We start from the raw sequence: 19,650 nt of genomic DNA, 5'->3' as shown, positions 1-19,650 counted from the left end.
GCCCCCAAATCAAACTGGTCATGTGGAGAAGTAACAGGTTCCTTCTCACTGAAGAGTTCAAGCAAAAGCTGAATGACCTGACAACTTATGGGTACGTTGTAGAGAGGATTCTTTTTTTTGTTTTTTTTAGTGAGGCAATTGGGGTTAAGTGACTTGCCCAGGGTCACACAGCTAGTAAGTGTTAAGTGTCTGAGGCCAGATTTGAATTCAGGTACTCCTGACCCCAGGGCCGGTGCTCTATCCACTGCGCCACCTAGCTGCCCCTGTAGAGAGGATTCTTGTTCAGTTATCAGTTTGACTAGGTGCCCTTTGAGTTCCCTTTCAGTCCTTGAGTGTGTGACTCTACCTTAGCTTAGGTCTTTTATTATAACCTGGCCGTACCTTGTCTTTCCAGATGTATCACTTATTACTCTTCCCCATGAGTTTCAATACTTCAGCAAAATTTAGACTGTTCTCTGTCATGCAAATGTAACCTGTGCTTTTCATACTCAAGCAGTTCCCTTGCTAGACTGTCCTTCCTCCCTCTCTTCACCTCCTAATTCCTTCCTGTCCTTTAAAAACTACCTCCAATGACACCTCTTCTAGCAAGCCTTCCCTGATCCCCGCTCCCTACTTCACCCCTCATTATGTTGATAATGACCTTGCCTGATAATGCATAACTAGGTACTTTGAACCTCTCAAATATGCTTATCATGCAATCCTGCATATTAGCATTATCTTTTCCCCCTTCTACAGTGTAAGCTCCCTAAGGTGCAGCTGTGGCATATTGCAGAGTACTAATCCTGAAAAGATACTGGAGGGGGGCAGCTAGGTGGCGCAGTGGATAGAGCACCGGCCCTGGAGTCAGGAGTACCTGAGTTCAAATCCGGCCTCAGACACTTAAAACTTACTAGCTGTGTGACCTTAGGCAAGTCACTTGACCCCAATTGCCTCACTTAAAAAAAAAAAAAAGAAAAGAAAAAAAAAAGATACTGGAGCAGTTTGCCATTTCCTTCTACACTCATTTTATAGATGAGGAAACTGAGGTAAACAAGCTTCAGTGACTCGCCCAAGGTTATAGAGCTAGTTAAGTGTCTGAGGCCAGATTTGAACTCATGAAAATGAGTCTTCCTGACTCTAGGACTGGTACTCTATCCATTGTGCCTATCTGCCCTAGAAGGAAGGGGAGGGGAGAGGAGGAAATAAGCATTTATATATTACCCACCACATCTCAAGCATTGTGCTAAGTACTTGGCAAATATTATCTCATTTGATCCTCACAACCACTCTGGGAAATGAGTGCTGATATTAACCTCATTTTACAGTTGAGGAAACTGAGGCAAACCAGCTATGTGCCCAGTATCACACAGCTAGTGTCTGAAGCTGGATTTGAACTCAGGTCTTCTTGAGTCTGGGCCCAGAGATCTATCTACTGCTCCACCTAGCTGCCTCTACACACTTCAATAATTAGTACTCTGTGACCTTAGGTATATTACTTAAACTGTGCTTCAGTTTCCTGATGTGTAGAATACTTGCACCCTCTACCTCTACCCCATAAGGTGGTTGTAGGGAAAGCCCTTTGTAATCCTTAAATTCCTACAGCGTTGTGAGTTTTCATCATACTTCCCATCTCTCCCAGAGCTGTCACAGGGCTTCAAAGGCAATAAGTGTTTGATAAATGTTTGTTGACTGACTGACTGACTGAATGGCTGATTCAGAGATCAGCTTCAGCCTTCAACAGTCTGGCTTATATTCCTTTCTTGATTCTAGATACTAGAACCAGGGGCCTTCTTGGGAACTAGACAGAAGGACCTGGGGAACAAATCTAAGCTGAGGAACCTAAGAGAGGGAGAGAAAGAAGCCACAGAAAGAAGCTCAGGATGGGGTCAGAGGGTCTGGGATGAAAGTCTCTGAAGGGTTTCTGAGAGTTAGAGATGGGCAGCGCCTGCCCTGCCAAGAAAAGCCCAAAGACTTTTCCCAGAGGTTCTTCAGAGGCAGTGATAGAGACACATAGTTCCACTGACCTTGAAGGCAGGGCTGAAGGACTAATCAATTCCCCAGCAATTTTCCTTATCAGACTAGGAACTGAATCTGGGTGAGTGACTTGGAGAGAGAATCTGCTCTCTTTGACCCACAAGTCCTGTATATTCCCAGTCCACTGGGTTTCCCCAGCTTTGCTGAGTTCTAGTCCCTTCTGTCCCACCTTCAACCCTATTTACTCCTTGCCTCCTTTCTTCTCCCCAGCCCTAAGTACTCCCATCCCCTCCATTGCCCCGCCTTACCTCTTCTTACCCTCTTTCTACATCCTCCATCAGGCCTTATCACTTCTAGTCCTCCCGATTCTTCCAGCTCTGCTCACTCCTAGCCCTCTCTGCACCACTCCAGTCATACTCACTCCTCCCCAGGCTTGTTCTCTCCCATCCCTGTTCAGTCCTCACCCTTTCCAACTCTGTTCACCCCCAGTGCTCCTCTTTCCTCCCCCTCCTACCATCTCCCCCCAGATAGCCCTTTGCCCCTGCCATGTTTCTCTTTAATTGCTCCAGTGGACTCCACGGTGATAGGCGCCTGTGTCATGGACCTCTGCCAGTCAGTCCTGACATTCAAGATCTTCAAGGACATTGTGGGGAAGCAGGTGGAGTCGAGGGAGGGATAAGGAATAATCAGATGGGACAATGGAAGAGCACAGAGGAAGAACAGGGGAAAAAAGTATGTTAAATGAGCTGAATGTTTTATTGAATGCATTCAGGAAGGAAAACTGAGATTACACAATATCAAGTGGGCCCTCACTGCTGCTAGACAATCTCATTCTACCTCCTTCATCAGTTCACTCTCCCACTCTCCACAGTGGCTCTTCCAAACCTTTTCATCCCTTCTCAAACCTCCCATGGCTCCCTATTCCCCAACTCTATCAGCTGAAGACCTTGTCTCATTTTACAGGAAAAAAATTGAGGGCATTTACCATGAGCTTTCTCCTCCTCTCTTTTCCATCTCATCACTCAGATACTTTTGACAGCTATCTCTTCCTTCACCCTTCTTTCACATGAGGAAGTGGCCTCACTACTTACCACAGCTAACTCCTCTACCTGTTTAATTGATCCCATTTCATTCTGTCTCCCAACAGATCTCCGTCCATCATTCCCACTTGGTCACTTAGCTGGTTCCCTACTGCATACAAACATGTCCATACCTCCCTTATTCTCAAAAAACCCCTCACTTGATCTTTCTGTCCTTGAACACTATCATCCTATATCTCTTCTGCCCTTTGTTGGTAAACTTGAAAAGGCTGTCTACAATAGGTGCCTCCACTTTCTCTCCTCTCACCCTCTTCTTAATTCCTTACAATCTGGCTTCTGACCTCATTATTCCACTGAAGCTGCTCTCTCCAAACTTATCAGTGATCTCTTAGTTGTCAAACCCAATGGCCTTTTCTCAATCCTCATTCTCCCAGACCTCTCTGCAGCCCTTGACACTGATGATCACCCTCTCCTCTTCCATACTCTCCTTTCTTGAGGTTTTCAGGATGCCACACTCTTTCCTGGTTCCCCTCCTACCTATCTGATTACTCCTTCTCTGTCTTCTTTGCTGGATTCTCACCCAGAGCATACCCTCTAACCATAGGTATCCTACAGTGTTTTGTCCTAGGCCCTCTTCTCTTCTCCCACTCTATTATTTGTTAATTAATTGTTAATCTCATCAGCAACCATGGATTCCATTACCATCTCTATGCTGATGATTCTCAAATCTACCTATCGTAACCCAGTGTCTCTGCTCACTTCCAATTTTGCATCTCCATCTGCCTTTCAGACATTTCAAACTGGATGTCCAGAAGACGTCTTAAATTCACTACGTTTAAAATGGAACTCTTTATCTGGCTCCCTAGATCCTCACCATCCCCTACCTTTTCTTTTACTGTAGAGGGTAACACCTTCCTCCAGTCCCTGAGGCTTGAAACCTAGGAGTCATCCTGGACTCCTCACTATCTCTCACACACGTCTTCCTCCACCCCTACCCTACCCCCACCCATCCAAGCTGTTGCCATGGCCATGGCCTGTCGAATTCAGCTCTGCAACATCTATCAAATCTATTATCTACATCTATCAAATACACCCCCTCTCTCCTCTGACACTGCCACCATTCTGGTACAGGCCCTTATCACCTCACACCTGGACTATTGCGATAGCCTGCTGGTGGGTCTGCAGGTCACGAGTCTTTCTCTACTCCAATCTATCCCCTGTTTGGCCACCAAAGTGATTTTCTTAAAACACAAGTCCAACTACATGCCCCTCCCCAACTCAATAAACTCCAATGACTCCCTATTGCCTCCAGGATCAAATATAAAATCCTCTATTTGGCATTCAGAGCCCTTTATAATCTTCCCCCTGACTTTCTAGTCTTTTTACACCTTATTTCACACTATGAACAAGATACTCCATCTCTCCCTTCTGGGCTTTTTCTCTGGTTGTCTCCAAGGCCGGGAATGTTTTGCCTCCTCATCTCTGCCTCCTGGCTTTCTTTGTCCAAACCACAATCCCATCTGCTACAGGAAGCCTTTCCCAACCCCTCATAATTCTAGTTCCTCCCCTGTCTTATTCACTTCCTATTTATTCAGTATATAGCTTGTTTGTATATATTGGTTTGCTTACTGTATCCCACATTTGAACGTGAGTTCCTTGAGGGCAGGGACTGTCTCTTGCCTCTTTTTGTGCCTGGTACATAGTAGGTGCTTAATAAACGTTTACTAGCTGGGTATAGCAGCATTTCCTCTCCTCTCTTAGTTTGGACTACAAGCTGATGTTCAATGGTCCTTTCTTTTGCCTTGAATTCTAAGTTCTTTCCATCATCCCAAGGCAATAACTCAACTCCCCATTGAGCCTACTTACTGTGACAGGAAAGTAGTCTGCCAGGTACTTCCAAACACGCCATCGCTTCATGGTCTGGATCTGCCTCCCACCTTTCCTTGGAGTGTCTCTGTCCAGGTACCACCAGGCTGAGTATAGCATGCTGAGGAACCAAAAGCGGGTGAAGAAGAGCCCAATGAAGACGGCTGTGCAGACAAAGCCTGGGAGAAGAAGACATGCCATTGTGGTCAGCAGGCGGCTCAGGTCCAAATGCCCAGCTTAACATAAGCATCCAACCATGAATTAGGCTCTTTTTGGGTGAAGAGCTCCCTGTCACAGGAGGTCTTTAAGCAGAGATTGGATGACTCTATCAGGAAGGTTAGAAAAGACTCCTGCATTACATTGGAAGGGACACTAGAATAAATGAGGCCATAAACCCTGATAGTCAATGTGCTAAGGTTCCTTTCAGTTTGGATAGTCCATATTCTATGTTCTAAGGTCATTGACATCCCATGTTCTGTGATCTAAGGTTATCCTGAAGCAGTATAATGAGGTGGATAGAACACTGGGCTCAGAGTCTGAAGACCCTGATTCCATTCTCTAGCTCAGCCACTTGTTAGTGGTGTGGCCTTGGGCAAGTTATTGAAATAGTCCATGCAAAATGGCCTACAACAGGGTGGTATCTGAATGGGTCAGAGAAACCAGGTTGTATACTAGAGATGTTGTGAGGGTAGAAACAACAAGATTTAGCAGGAGATTGAATAAGTGAGATGAGTGTAAGTGAGGAGCTGGCACCCAGGTTGTAAGCCTGGGTGACTGGGAGCATTGTAATGTCTTTGATAGTAATAGGGAGGCTTGTATGAGGGGAGAGTTTAGAGGGAAAGAGAATGAATTCTGCTTTGGACAGTTTGAGTTACAAATGCCTACTGAACAACACATTCAAGATGTACTAAATCTATTTCAACATGTGGGACTGGAGCTCAGGAGAGATGCTAGGGTGAGATATATAGATGTGGAAATCTGCATAGAGATGATTGTTGAATCCACAGGAGCTGATGAGATCAGGAAGCAAGATAGTAGAGAGTAAGAAAAGATGAGGGCCCAGGACTTGAGAGCCTTGGCTTTCATCAACAGTAAGTGGGTATGGGGACTTTTGGGAGCAGAGCCAAGATGGCAGAGTAGAGGAAGCACTTGAACTCTCCCAATATTCCTCTCCAAGCAACTTTAAAATAATGTTTCAAATCAAATTCTGGAGCAGGAGAGCCAACACAAGATTGGTGTGAGATATTTTACCAGCCCAAGACAACTTAGGAGGTTGGAAGGAGAGGTCTGTGACACTGGGGAAGGGACTGGCCTGGAGCTCATTTGGCAGTAACACCAGCAATGGGCCTTCAAGGTGGCAATAACAACAGCAGCAGCAGCTTCAGGATCTCTGAAGAGATGGATGGTAAGGGGATCAGGCAACTGGTTAGAAAGAGATTACAGGGGACCCCCAAGCCAGTACTAGGTTCAGGACAAGGTGCTATTTGACAACTCTATTGCCTACACTCACTTCCAGGTCACAGTTCCAGGGTGGAGAGGAGTGCTTGTAGTGGTAAGGGAACAGAGGCCCTGAGGAATGGTATCACTTCTGGTTGCAAGGGAGGAGTGCCCATACCTCTCTCCAGATCACACCACCTTGGAAACACTAAAAACTTCCAACCCCCTAAAACTAGCTCTGAAAACAGCATTGCAAAAATACCTGATGCTTGTGAAGGGCCTGGTCCCCCATCCTCACTCTGAGAACAAAGCCCAACTTTAACATAAAGCTCAAAGTCAAGAAATAGGCCAGAAAAGTGATCAAATAACAACAACAACCCAACCACAAAAAGCTACTATGGTGATAGGGAAGATCGACACAAATTCAGAAGACAATGATGTCAAACAGCTACCAGCAAAGCCACAAAGGAAAAAAAAAAATGTGAATTTGACATAAGCTCAATGAGAATTCCTGGAAGAGATGAAAAAATATTTTAAAAATCAAATAAGAAGAAAAGAAATCGAATAAGAGTGGTAGAGGAAAATTTGGGGAAAGAAATGAGAGTGATGCAAGAAAATTATAAAAAGACAGTTAATGGCTTGGTTAATAAAAGGAACAAAAATACTGAAAAAATAACTCCTTAAAAAACAGTGGGCATAGGGGCAGCTAGGTGGCACAGTGGATTCAGGAGTACCTGAGTTCAAATCCGGCCTCAGACACTTGACACTTACTAGCTGTGTGACCCTGGGCAAGTCACTTAACCCCCATTGCCCCGCAAAAAAACAAACAAACAATATCAACCAAAAAACAGTGGGCATGACTTGGAAGAAGATCAGCAAATGAAATTGAAAAAGAGGAGTCAGACAGACAGAGAGCCAGGAGAGAGCAGGAGAGAGCAGCATCATGAAAATCTAGATAAGAGAGAATGTCAAGGAGGAAAGAGTGATTAACAACATCAAATAGATACAGAGGGCTTCAAAAGGATGAGGATTAAGAAAAGACCAATAGGGGCAGCTAGGTGGCGCAGTGGATAGAGCACCGGCCCTGGAGTCAGGAGTACCTGAGTTCAAATCCGGCCTCAGACACTTAACACTTACTAGCTATGTGACCCTGGGCAAGTCACTTAACTCCAATTGCCTCACTAAAAAAAAAAAAATTTTAATTTAAATTTAAATTTAAAAAAAGCAAAGACCAATAGACTTTGCAATTAAGAGATCAGTGTATAGGTGGAGCTGAGATTTTAGAGTAGCAGAAAAGAGTACCTCTAAGTTCAGACCCACAATTCCTCCCTATAGATCTAGAACACACACTAACCTGGATCCTGATTGAGAAATCCAAGGGGAAAAAAGTCACAGTGAATCATTTTTTCCAACCCAGGTTAGCATAGAGACAGAGAAGTCTACAGACAATGGGGATGGGCTATAGCCAAGAAAACCACATGGAACATTCCAGTTCAGCAACTGAAAAAGGACTAAGGATGTGCCCTAGAGTCAGATGTGGTTCCAGATCTAGCATGGAGCTTCTACAAAATGTACATGCTGCAGGAATAGGCACCAATTGGCAGCTCACTCATTTACTACCCAATTCCAGGTCACAGATCAAGTACAAACTTAGGTCACCTCTGCCTAGGGATGACATTCCAGGGTGAAAAGTAAAAGGAGGCCCCAGGTTGTGTGTTGAGCAAGGTGCAAATCCAGAAACAAGTAGCAGCTGTATAACTCTGATCCCAGAAGCAGATCAGTGTCTAATTCCCAGCCTCCTGTCCAATCTGAATACTGCAGTGGAAGAACCAAGGCAAGGAAGGGAAGCCTGAAGTTTTCCCAACTCTGAGCTCAGAGAGTATTCCAGCTGGCTTACAGTGGCTGAGTCTAGCAGCAGTCTACTGGAACATCCAACCAGTGACATGCCCACAGGTATATTGCTCAATCCCAACCTATTAGGAACTTGCAGAACTCAGACCAGGAGGGAAGTGGCCTGGACCAGACAAATTTGGGAGCACTGAAAACTTTTTGGCCCTTAGCCTTAGATCCTTTAATAATACAACAATCGGGGCAGCTAGGTGGCACAGTGGATAAAGCACTGGCCCTGGATTCAGGAGTACCTGAGTTCAAATCCAGCCTCAGACACTTAACACTTACTAGCTGTGTGACCCTGGGCAAGTCACTTAACCCCAATTGCCTCACCAAAAAAAAAAAAATAATAATACAACAATCAATATCCCTAAGAATGTAATAGCAGGTCTCAAGAGAACAGAAGCATGGTTTAGACATTCTCTCCAGAAGTGTGCAGAGCCTGGTCCTAACATAATGTTCAAAGTCAGGAATGAATGAACAAACAAACAAAACAGAATCCCACCATAAAGAGCTATTATGGTGACAATGGTTCCAAAGACACAAACCCAGAAGGATTTTTGGAGAAAACTTCAAAACATCTACAAACAAAGCCTCAAAGAAAAAACACAGTTTGGGCCTAAGTTCAACTAGAATTCCTGGAAGAGATGACACAAGAAGTCTGTCTTTTTTTAAAAGAGTTAAAATGATTCAATAAATGAAATCAGTGCTAGGAAAAAAATGAGAAAACTTTGAAATATAAACACAGGAGTCAAGAAAAACATAAAAAGGTAAACGCGGAATAAACAATAATAAAGAATGAAAACATAAACTGTTTACATTCTGATATAGGGTGGTGATACATGTGTCCCCTCAGAACCAGGGTCACAGAAGTCTAATTAGGCAGAGAACCTAGGAAAGGTTAAGTTATGTTTCAAGTATTTTAAAAGTAGGATGAAATGGGGGCATCTAGGTGACACAGTGGGTAAAGCACCAGCCCTGGATTCAGAAGGACCTGAGTTCAAATCCGGTCTCAGACACTTAACACTTACTAGCTGTGTGACCCTGGGCAAATTGCTTAACTCTCATTACCCCACCAAAAAAAAGTAGGATGAAATAATGATGATATTAATAATAATAATAGTTTGATCCTCTCATATATCTTTTTTTTTTTTTTTTTTTTTTTTTTTTTTTTAGGCAATGGGGGTTAAGTGACTTGCCCATGGTTACACAGCTAGTAAGTGTCAAGTGTCTGAGGCCGCATTTGAACTCAGGTACTCCTGAATCCAGGACCGGTGCTTTAACTACTGCGCCATCTAGCTGCCCCTCATATATCTTCTAACATCTTTCCCCACTGTAATCCCACCCTTGCCTATAATCTTCAATTGATCCCTATTTACTGTTTCCTAGCTGTGCACAAATAGACCCAAGTCTCCCTACCTAAAAAAAAGTAAACCCTTTACTAGGTCCTATCATCCCCTCAAACTAACATCCTATATGTAACTTCCCCTTCTCAGCCAAACTGCTATCTACCCTCACAGTCTCCACTCCTTTACTTTTACTCACTTCTCAGTTTTTTGCAGTCTGGTTCCTTACCTCATTACCCAACTAAGTTAGATTTCCCCAAAGCTATCAGTGACCTTTTAGCTGTCAAATCTAATTGTGTTTTCTCTGGCCTCAGTCTTCTTAACCTTTCTGCATTCAATACTTCTAGCCCCTTTCCTTTTCCTCTTGAATACCCTCTCCAATCTGGATTTTCATGGCACTTCTCTCTTGGTTTTCATCCTAACTTGGCTGACTACTCCTCCTTAGTCTCCTCTGCTAGCTTTTCATCCATACCTCATGCCGTAAGTGAGTTTTCCTTGATGCTCTCTTTTCTTTATTTTGTGATCTCTTCAGCAACCATGGATTCAATTATCATCTCTTTCCAGTGACTCCCAAACCTATATACCCAGCCTTTGTCTGAAAGTTTCTTGTCTACAGTCCCCTATTGAAAATTGGAAAGTTTGAACTGACATCCCACAGGCATTTCAAACTCAATACATACAAAACAGAACTAATTATCTTTCCCACAGACTCTCTCCTCTTTTGAACTTCCTTGTTCCTTTCAAAGGCACTACCTTCCTTCCAGTCATCCAAATTTGTCATACTTGACTCTTTCCTTTGACTTACCATCCCCCTCTCATATTTTCTCCATTTGAGGCCATTTGACATTATGAGCTCCCTCCTTTTTCACTCTCCTCATCTCAAAAGTCTTTGACACCATCTCTTCCTCTCCTTATTTCTTCCAATTTCTGACAAAGAGGTGGCTTTTCTCCTTGCCAAGGCCAACTTCCCTACATGTGCACTTGATTCTATCCCCTCCCATCTTCTCTAATACAATGAATCTTTAATCATTCCACCTCCATCTCATGGGCCTTCAACCTCTCCTTATCAACAGGTTCCTTCCCTACTGCCAACAAATATGTCCCAAGTTGCCTCCATCTTAAAAAAGAAAAACAAAAACCCAAACCTTCACTAGATTCTACCATCCCCTCAAGCTATCATTCTCTATCTTTCCTCTCTTTTTCAGCCCAACTTCTAGGAAAAGTTGTAGACATGCATCCTCTTCATTTGTTCTCTCACTCACTCTTCAGCTCTTTGCAATCTACCTTTTGACTTCATCACTCAGTTAAAATTGCTCTTTCAAAGTTATCCCTTGTCTCTTAATTGCCAAATTTTATGGGTTTTTTTTTCCTTAGTCCTAATCCTGCTACATTTGACACTGACTTCCCTCTCCTCCTCCTAGACACTCCTTTCCTCTCTGAGCCTTTGTGAAACTACTCTCTCCTTGTTCAATCGTCAAGTCTGGCCACCCTTTCCCAGTAGCTTTTCTGCCTCATTATCCAGAACATGCCTCCTAATTGTGACTGTTACCCAAGGTTCTCTCCTAAGTCCCCTTCTCTTCTCCTTCTATGTTCTCTATCTTGGTAACCTCATTAGTTCCTATGAGTTAAAATATCATATCTTTATAGATTGTATATTTTATATATATATATATAAAGATATGATATATATAGATATACTATATATGTCTATGTCTGTATGCATATACAGATATATGTACATGCATATGCATGTTTGTGTTTGTGTATATTCAGTCTCAGTCTTCATTCTCACATCATCAATTACCTATTGGTCATATCAAATTAGGTGTCCTGACAACATCTCAAACCCAACCTGTCCAAAACTGAACTCATTGACTCTTCCCCAAAACATTCCCTTCTTTCAAACCTCCCTACTTCTCCTGAAGACACCACCATACTGCCTGCCTCCCAGGTTAGTAACCTCAGCATTATCTTGGATTCCTCTCACCCCACATACTCAATAAGTTGCCACACTTCTACCTTTACAACATCTCTCTCATCTGACTCAATTTCTTTGCTCATACAACTCCCAGTTCAGGCCCTTTTTACCTCTCACCTAAATTCTATCTACAGCTTCCTTATTACTTTTTCTTCCTCAAGTCACTCCTCTCTCCTGTCTATCCTATACACAGCTGTAAAAGATATCGTATTTAAGGGCAGACATGACTGTGATTTCCCTATTCAATTAACCCCAGTGGCTTCCTGCTGCCTCTAAGATAAACTAGAAACTCTTCTTTTTGGTTTTTGAAGCCCTGCACAACCTGGTCCTGATCTATCCTAATAGTGGACACAATATCTAATTAGTGGACGCAACTCCTTTGAGATCAGCCAAACTTGACTTTCTCCTCCTGTCCCTGACATTGGTCTTCCCCAAAGCCAGAAAGTCACTCCCTCCCTATCTCCAGCTTATAATCTCTAAAATAGATGCTCATTAATTTTTTTTTTAATTGTGCTCTAAGAAATGCTAAATGTGATGAATACAGAGAAGCATGGAAAGAGAGAGCTACATGAACTCACACAAAGTGAAGTCAGCAGGGCCAAGAAAATAGTGTACACAATGACTACAACAAGGTAAATAGAAAGACCAGCCACAAAGAAAGTATAAGTGAATGTTGCAAAATTTTGAAGATCAAGCATGACCTGAATGAAGAATGAGAAGATGTTTGGGATGAGTTTGCTGGAGGTAGAAGACCCACAAATGTTGCCCATTGCATTTTTTCAATTTTTTTCCCATTGTCTTGGTCAGTTGTGCTGAATTTGTTCTCTTTTACTTTTTTAAAAAATATATTGTCTTTAAAAAATGCTATTTGTCAGCTGAGATGGCTCTTTGAAAAGGGAAGAGGGAGGGATACTGGGGAAAATTATGATGATGTAAAAGGAAAAGACATCAATACAATTTTATTTTAAAACATTTTTATTCCCCAACTGAGAAATGGTCAAAGGATATGAACAGGCAATTTTCTGATGAAGAAATCAAAGCTATCTATTGCCACATGAAAAAATGCTCTAAATCACTATTGATTAGAGAAATGCAAATTAAAACAATTCTGAGGTACCACCTGACACCTATCAGACTAACTAATATGGCAAAAAAGGAAAATGATAAATGTTGGAGAAGCTGTGGAAAAATTGGAACACTAATGCATTGTTGGTGGAGCTGTGAACTGATCCAACCATTCTGGAGAGCAATTTGGAATTATACCCAAAGGGCTATAAATCTGTGCATACCCTTTGACCCAGCAATACCACTATTAGGACTTTTTCCCAAAGAGATCATTAAAAAAGGGAAAAGGTTTTTCAGGGATCATCCTGTTTGTCATTTCCTGTAGCACAAGACCATTCCACTACAATCATATAACACACCTTTTTCCATCATTCCTCAATTGATGGACATTCCCTTGGTTCTCAATTCTTAGCCTCCACCAAGAGTTGCTATAAATATTTTTTGTACAATTTTCCCCCCTTTTCTCTTTTTCATGATTACTATTGTTAACTGTTTCCCTTCCATCCTATTCCCTTCCCCATGATATTTATTCTATTATCCATCTTCTTTCATCCTATCACTCTTCAAAAGGGATTTGCTTCTGTCTGTCCCCTCCCCCCACTCTGCCCTTCCTTCTTTTGCCCCTCTCTCTTTATCCCCTTCCCCTCCTATTTTCCTGCAGGGTTAGAGACATTACTCCACCCAATTGAGTGTGTACATTATTCCCTCCTTGAGCCAATTCTAATGAGATTGAGGTCTTTGAGCCAATTTTGATGTGTTAGGCTCATTACTGCCCAGATTAAATAGATTACTCCACCCAGTTGGGTGTGTCTGTTAGTCCCTCCTTGAAGCAGCTCTGATGAGTTTAAGGTCTTTGAGCCTTTTCTGATGAGTGTAAAATTCATTTACTGCCCTGCTCCTCTCCCATCTCTTTCCCAACTCCATAAGCCTTTTCCTGTTACTTTCATGTAAGATTTCACTTCTGCCCTTCCCCCCCCCCCATGAATTCCCTTCACCCCTCAGTTTAACCCTAAAGATGTTATCATCTAGCTAAGTGACACAGTGGACAAATCATCACCCCTGGACCCAGGGGGATCCCAGCCAAAACCCGGCCTCAGACACAAGACAGTTGCCCACTGTATGACCCCAGGTATGTCCCCCAGCTCCAGTTTTTTATGGTTCTCTAGGGTCTTGTATTTGAAAGTCAAATTTGCCATTCAGTTCAGGTCTTTTCATCACAAATATCTGAAAGTCTTCTTTTTCACTAAAGTCCCATTTTTTTCCTCTGAAAAGATAATGCTGAGTTTTGCTGGGCAGGTGATTCTTGGTTATAATCCCATTTCCTTTGCCCTTTGGAATATCATATTCCATGCCTTCCTGTATTGTTCAATGAGCAATTGTGAATGACTTAATTACTCTCAGCAGTGCAATGATCCAAGACAATCCCAAGGAACTAATGAGGAAGTTTACTATGCACCTCTATAGAAAAAACTGATAAAAAGAACACTTGTGGATTGTACATATATAACCTGATTTCGATCTTGTGGAGGGGGGAGAAAAGGGAGGGAGGGAGGGAGAAAAATTTGGAACTCTAAATCTTATGAAAATGAATGTTGAAAACTACCCTTACATGTAAATGGAAAATAAAATGTTTGTTGCTGAAAAAAAAAGGGGGGGGGGCAGCTAGGTGGTGCAGTGGATAGAGCACCAGCCCTGGAGTCAGGAGAACCTGAGTTCAAATCTGGCCTCAGACACTTACCACTTACTAGCTGTGTGACCCTGGGCAAGTCACTTAACCCCAATTGCCTCACAAAAAAAAAAAAGGGAAAAGGACCCACATGTACAATATTTATAGCTGCTCTGTTTGTGGTGGCAAGGAATTGGAAATTGAGGGGCTACCCATCAATTGGGGAATGGCTGAACAAGTTGTGGTATATGAATGTAATGGAATTCTATTGTGCTGTAAGAAACAATGAGCAGGCAGATTTCAGAGAAACCTGGAAGGACTTGCATGAACTGATGATGAGTGAGATGAGCAGAACCAGAAGAACATTGTACACAGTATCATCAATATTATGTATTGATCAACTGTGATAGACTTGATTCTTCTCACCAATCCACAAACTGGGTCCCTCTAGCATCTGTCTTTTCCATTCCTGGTCAGGAGCCTTTGAATGATACTTGTTGAAATCATGTGGCTAAGTCTTTGCACATTCATGTTCTCTAACTTCAACTAAGCTCTCATTTCTACACTTTTATCCATCAATGATTGCTTCCTTATCAACTCCCCCACAAAATCTGTGCAAAATCTCCTCTCTTTTGAAACCCCCACTGCTTTCCTCCCTTGATCTTCCCACCTCATTCAGTATTTTACCATTCCTATTTTACTCAGAACAAAATTCTGCCTCAGTTTTCTCATCTTCAAAAGGGAGATAATAATAGCACCTCCTCCCAGGGCTGCCAGGATCAAATGAGATGGTATTCGTAAAGAACTGGCATATAGTATGTGCTTAATAAATGCTTAAAAAATGCTATATGTCAGATTGGATGGCTCTTTGAGAAGGGGAGAGGAAAGGATACTGTGGAAAACTATGATGATGTAAAATTCCTTCCCTTCCTTCCATCCATCTTTCCTTCTTTCCTTGCTTCCTTTCTTCTTTCTTTCCTTCCTTCCTGCCTGTTATGAGATCCCTCATTTCATCTTCTCCACATCTCAAAAGCTCTGGACTTCTTTAACTATCCCCTCCTCTACTCCAGGCTCAGAGGATCAGATAGTCCTTCTCTGTGCTAAGGCTAACCTTTCTATTTACTTCCACAATCCCTTCTCTCTAATCTTCAATCTCTCCCTATCTACTGGTTTCTTCTCCATGCCTATAAATATGTTGGGGTTCTCCCTGTCCTTGATCAAGACTTCCTTTAACCTTGCCATCCCTGTAAACTCTCATCTCTTATCCTTCCTCTCACGGAGAAGCTCCAAAAAAAAGAGCTCACCCTCAAGGTTTCCACTTCCATCCATTCGCTCTTCAACTTACAGACACTCCAACTCACGGTTAGACGCAGAAGGCTCTTATTTGTTTAATGCATTGTCCAAGAGTTTAATTTATTTTCCAAAATCACACAGGTAATCAATAGCAGAACCAAGATTTGAACCAAGTCTTCAGATTCTAAATCCTCTGTCCTCGATACCAGGCAGTCTAATATCTAAGTCCTCCGGGCCCCCCAGAGGATCTTGGAACATTTCTAGCACAGGAAACATTTTGCTTGATTTTAATTCTAGAGCAGAGGTGTTCAAAAACACAGCATATTGGACTAAGTCAATATGTGGCTAGCAGGTATCCTTATGTAGCTTGTGTTTCTGAGTTGAACACCACTATTTCAGGACTTTGATTAAAGGTGTATCTTAGAAAGTCACTTAACTTAAATCCATGCCTGTTTCTTAGGGGGTTGGACTCAATGACCTTTCAGATTGGTACAATAGGCTCATAGCTCTAAATCTCTAACCTAAACCTATAGCCCTACTCTTCTAGTATGGACTGAGAGGAAAGAACAAGAGATGTGGAGTCAGGTGACATACATTTGAATGACAGCTCTGAAATCAACATTCCATCTTGGCTTGGCTCAGGTGGTCCCGCCCCCTCCCCCATTGCTCAAATGCCTTTCCTATTCACTTCCATTTGTTAAGATCTCTAGTTTCCTTCCGGACACAGCTTATGTGGCACACCTACCAGCAAACCAGTGCTGAGTCCCTGAGTAGTCAGAGCTCTCTCCCCCTAGAAATTACTGTGCATTTATTTAGTTGTTTACTCATGTGTCTCCCTGAGTAGAATAAAATCTCTAAGGGGACATTAACAGTTTTTCACTTTGTGTCCCCACCACTAGCATACTGCTAGGTTATTAATTATATATTAATAACATAATAAATATTAATACCATATTAATTAGACACATAATAAATGGTAGTGGAATTTAATGGAATCTACTAGTTGCCTGAGCAATGCCAGATCATGCAATCCTTTCCTGTCCGAAGTAGGCTTACTGAGGCCCAGGCATCCCCAATGCTCCCTGCCCCCTCCTGGGTACTCAGAACTTTTCCTTTATGGCTAGGCAGAAGGTAAACGCTCAGGCTTATTTAGACAAACCCTCAGATCCCTCCCATACAAAGCGCTTCCTCCTTTTTCAACTTTTCCTTGAATTATTTCTTTGGATATAGCCTCAGCTGACACCTCTACTTTACATATGGCTCACCCGTGTGTGGATGTTATACCCACTCTGGAAGTCAACTCTAAGGTTACATTACGGAGAAGGTATGATGTAATGCTTTGGTTCGGAGTAGCTGGTAAATCTTACTTGGTTGAGTAAGAGTGCTCCGTACACAGTCGGTGCTTAGTACATGTTTGTTGAATATTTTTCACTTTGAGGGTATGGATTGAGCCTACAAAGTGTAGAACATGGCTATGCAGAACACTGGGGAAATACAAGACGTCCCCAAAGTCTCAGTACCCCTTTTTGAAGTTCACAAATCTTAAAACGGCCCGATGACTTTTAGGCAACCCTGTATCTGTTCTATTTTTGCAGGAGGAAACTGAAGCTTGCAAAACTTGACCGTTTCCTGGCAAGTAAGCAGTGGAAGGGACATTTAAAAGATTCAAGCCACTCTCTTAGATGCGGCCAGCCAACGCGTTATCTTCTAGCTTTCTGCCCAAGACAGTGGACAAGCACGCCACCATTGCCTCTATCCAAGGCATGGAGAAAAATGGTGAACCCCACGGCGGGGTAAAGAACAACACCCCCACCCCCACCCCGCCCCAGCACTGTACTGGATGGATTTTTCTTTTATCCTCTACTTTCCTTTCCATCCCCCTCCCCTTTATCCCCACCACACCTCGTGGAAAAGCAGATGAGGCTGAAAATTTCCCAGGCTGCCTGCCTAGACTGTCCTTCCCACATCTCTTCCATGATCAACCTACAAACCCCTTTCCCCTCCAACTCCCTCCCATTTCCAGATCGTCTTTCCTAGTATAACTGCTGGATTTTACAGATGAAGAAACGGAAGCCCAGAGGGATATGGGCTTTCCCCAAGATCACATAGGTAGTCAATGACAGCGCTAGAATTAGAACCCAAATCCTCCACCTCCGAATTGCGCCTTTCGCCACCTCGGGCTTTCTTCCTCTCCCTCCCTTCCCATCCATCACCAGGACCCTGGGGGAGGAGGGGTCGGGGGAGAGGGGCACTAGGCTGAAGGCCCCTCAGATTGTTTGGTCCCTTCTTTGCTCCTCCTCCTTTCTCTCCGTTCCCTTTCTTCTCCCGAGGGGCCCAGAAAACGGAAAGGACAAGGGGAGCTTGGAAGACTCCCAAGGAAGGACAGTCACATCCAGGACTACCTTCATTCCTTACCCAGAACCAGGAAACTGAAAATCCACTGAACCGCCGCTAGAGTCTGCAGCCGCCGCTGCAGCGGCACCGAGAGAGGCGCGAAGGAAATCATCGTGGCTCCAGCGACCTGGCTGTCTCAGCCAGCGGTCCCGGGGGAAGGGGTTACGCGGGGGCTCCCTTGGGTTGTCTGACCGGGACGCGGCACTCCGGGAGCAGCCTCCGAGGCTGGAAGACTCCCACAATTTGGCCTCGCCCTGCCAGGAGCTCATTCTTGGGGGCGGGACTTTGGCTTTCCCAGGGGCTGAGCTGGTCAACCTTTGCTTTGGGCTGCGCTCCTGCTCCGCCCCGCCCTCCCCCCCATGCTGCTTTCAGTTGTCACTCAAACCAAGGGAAGGAGGTGAAAAGACCTCCCTGAGCATTCAAAGGTTGTTTGTAAGAGACTCAGAGAAGGGCAGTGATTTACCTGAGGTCACGCGGCAAGTGAGCTTCAAAACAGTGTGTTTGAGAGCCAACTGGTCGGAAAAAGAAAAGTGAAAAGTGATGCTAGACCATGGGCGTCCTTGACTGCCTACTATAAGAATTTATACTTTTTCCAGACAGCAACGGGGATCCGCTGCTTTTTTTTTTTTGTAGACAAGTATTTCGATAATAGCAGTGTATTAGAAAGGCTGCTCTGATTCCCCAATTGATAAATGGTCAAAAGGATATGAACAGGCAATTTTCAGACAAAGAAATCAAAGCTATCTATAGTAATACACTCACACACACACACACACACACACAGCACATATGACTCTAAATCACCACTGATTAGAGAGATGCAAATTAAAACAACTCTGAAATACCACCTCACCACTATCAGTTTGGCTAATATGACAGAAAAGGAAAATGATAAATGTTGGAGGGGATGTGGGAGAATTGGAATACTAATGCACTGTTGGTGGAGTTGTAACAGAGCCAACCATTCTGGAAGTATTTGGAGCAATTTGCAATTATACCCAAAGGGCTAGAAAACCACACATCATCCTTTGATCTGACAATACCACTACTAGGTCGGTATCCCAAAGATATTTTAAAGGGGGGGGGGCTATTTGTACAAAAATATTTATAACAGCTCCTTTTGTGGTGGCAAAGAACTGGAAATTGAGGGGATAACCATCAATTCGGGAACAAAACAAGTTGTGGTATGTGATTGTAATGGAATACTATTGTGCTATAAGAAATGATGAGCAGAATCACTTCAGAAAACCTATTTTAAAAATTATTAGGCTACTACTGTATTTTTAAAATTAAATTGGGGTAGCTAGGTGGTGCGTGGATAGAGCACTGGCCCTGGAGTCAGGAGGACCTGAGTTCAAATCTGACCTCAGACACTTGAGACTCACTAGCTGTGTGACCCTGGGCAAGTCACTTAACCCCAATTGCCTCACCAAAAAAAAAAAATTAAATTAAATTGCTATTATTTGCTATGGCTATGTTTTATAAATTAAATTGCTATTGCACCAGTTTTGGCAGTAAGCATTTATCATTAATTAATATTATATATTCAATTCTTTACTGGTGTATATATGTGTATATATATGTATATATACACACACACTGATATATATATACATACATATACATAGCAATAAAGAATTGAATATATTAACAATAAATGCTTAATGCCATATACACATACACAAATACATACATATACATATACTATATATGTGTGTGTGT

The 19,650-nt window shown here is 42.9% G+C and overlaps 1 protein-coding gene across 1 annotated transcript in view; it reads right to left on the bottom strand.

The window, feature by feature from the left end:
• The window catches only part of MOGAT2 (monoacylglycerol O-acyltransferase 2), a 39,092-nt gene extending 20,880 nt beyond the window's left edge, over positions 1-18,212 (bottom strand). The window contains exons 1-2 of the mRNA XM_043995644.1: positions 17,950-18,212; positions 4,860-5,038 (exon numbers count right to left, since the gene is read on the bottom strand). Of these exons, the coding sequence (XP_043851579.1) occupies positions 4,860-5,038; positions 17,950-18,040 (270 nt within the window). The 5' untranslated portion in view covers positions 18,041-18,212. The remainder of the gene's footprint in view (positions 1-4,859; positions 5,039-17,949) is intronic.
• Positions 18,213-19,650: the final 1,438 nt, after the last annotated feature.

This window comes from Dromiciops gliroides, chromosome 3 (assembly GCF_019393635.1).
Source record: "Dromiciops gliroides isolate mDroGli1 chromosome 3, mDroGli1.pri, whole genome shotgun sequence".
In the NCBI taxonomy this organism is placed as follows: domain Eukaryota; kingdom Metazoa; phylum Chordata; class Mammalia; order Microbiotheria; family Microbiotheriidae; genus Dromiciops; species Dromiciops gliroides.
This window is presented reverse-complemented; position numbering and strand designations above follow the sequence as displayed.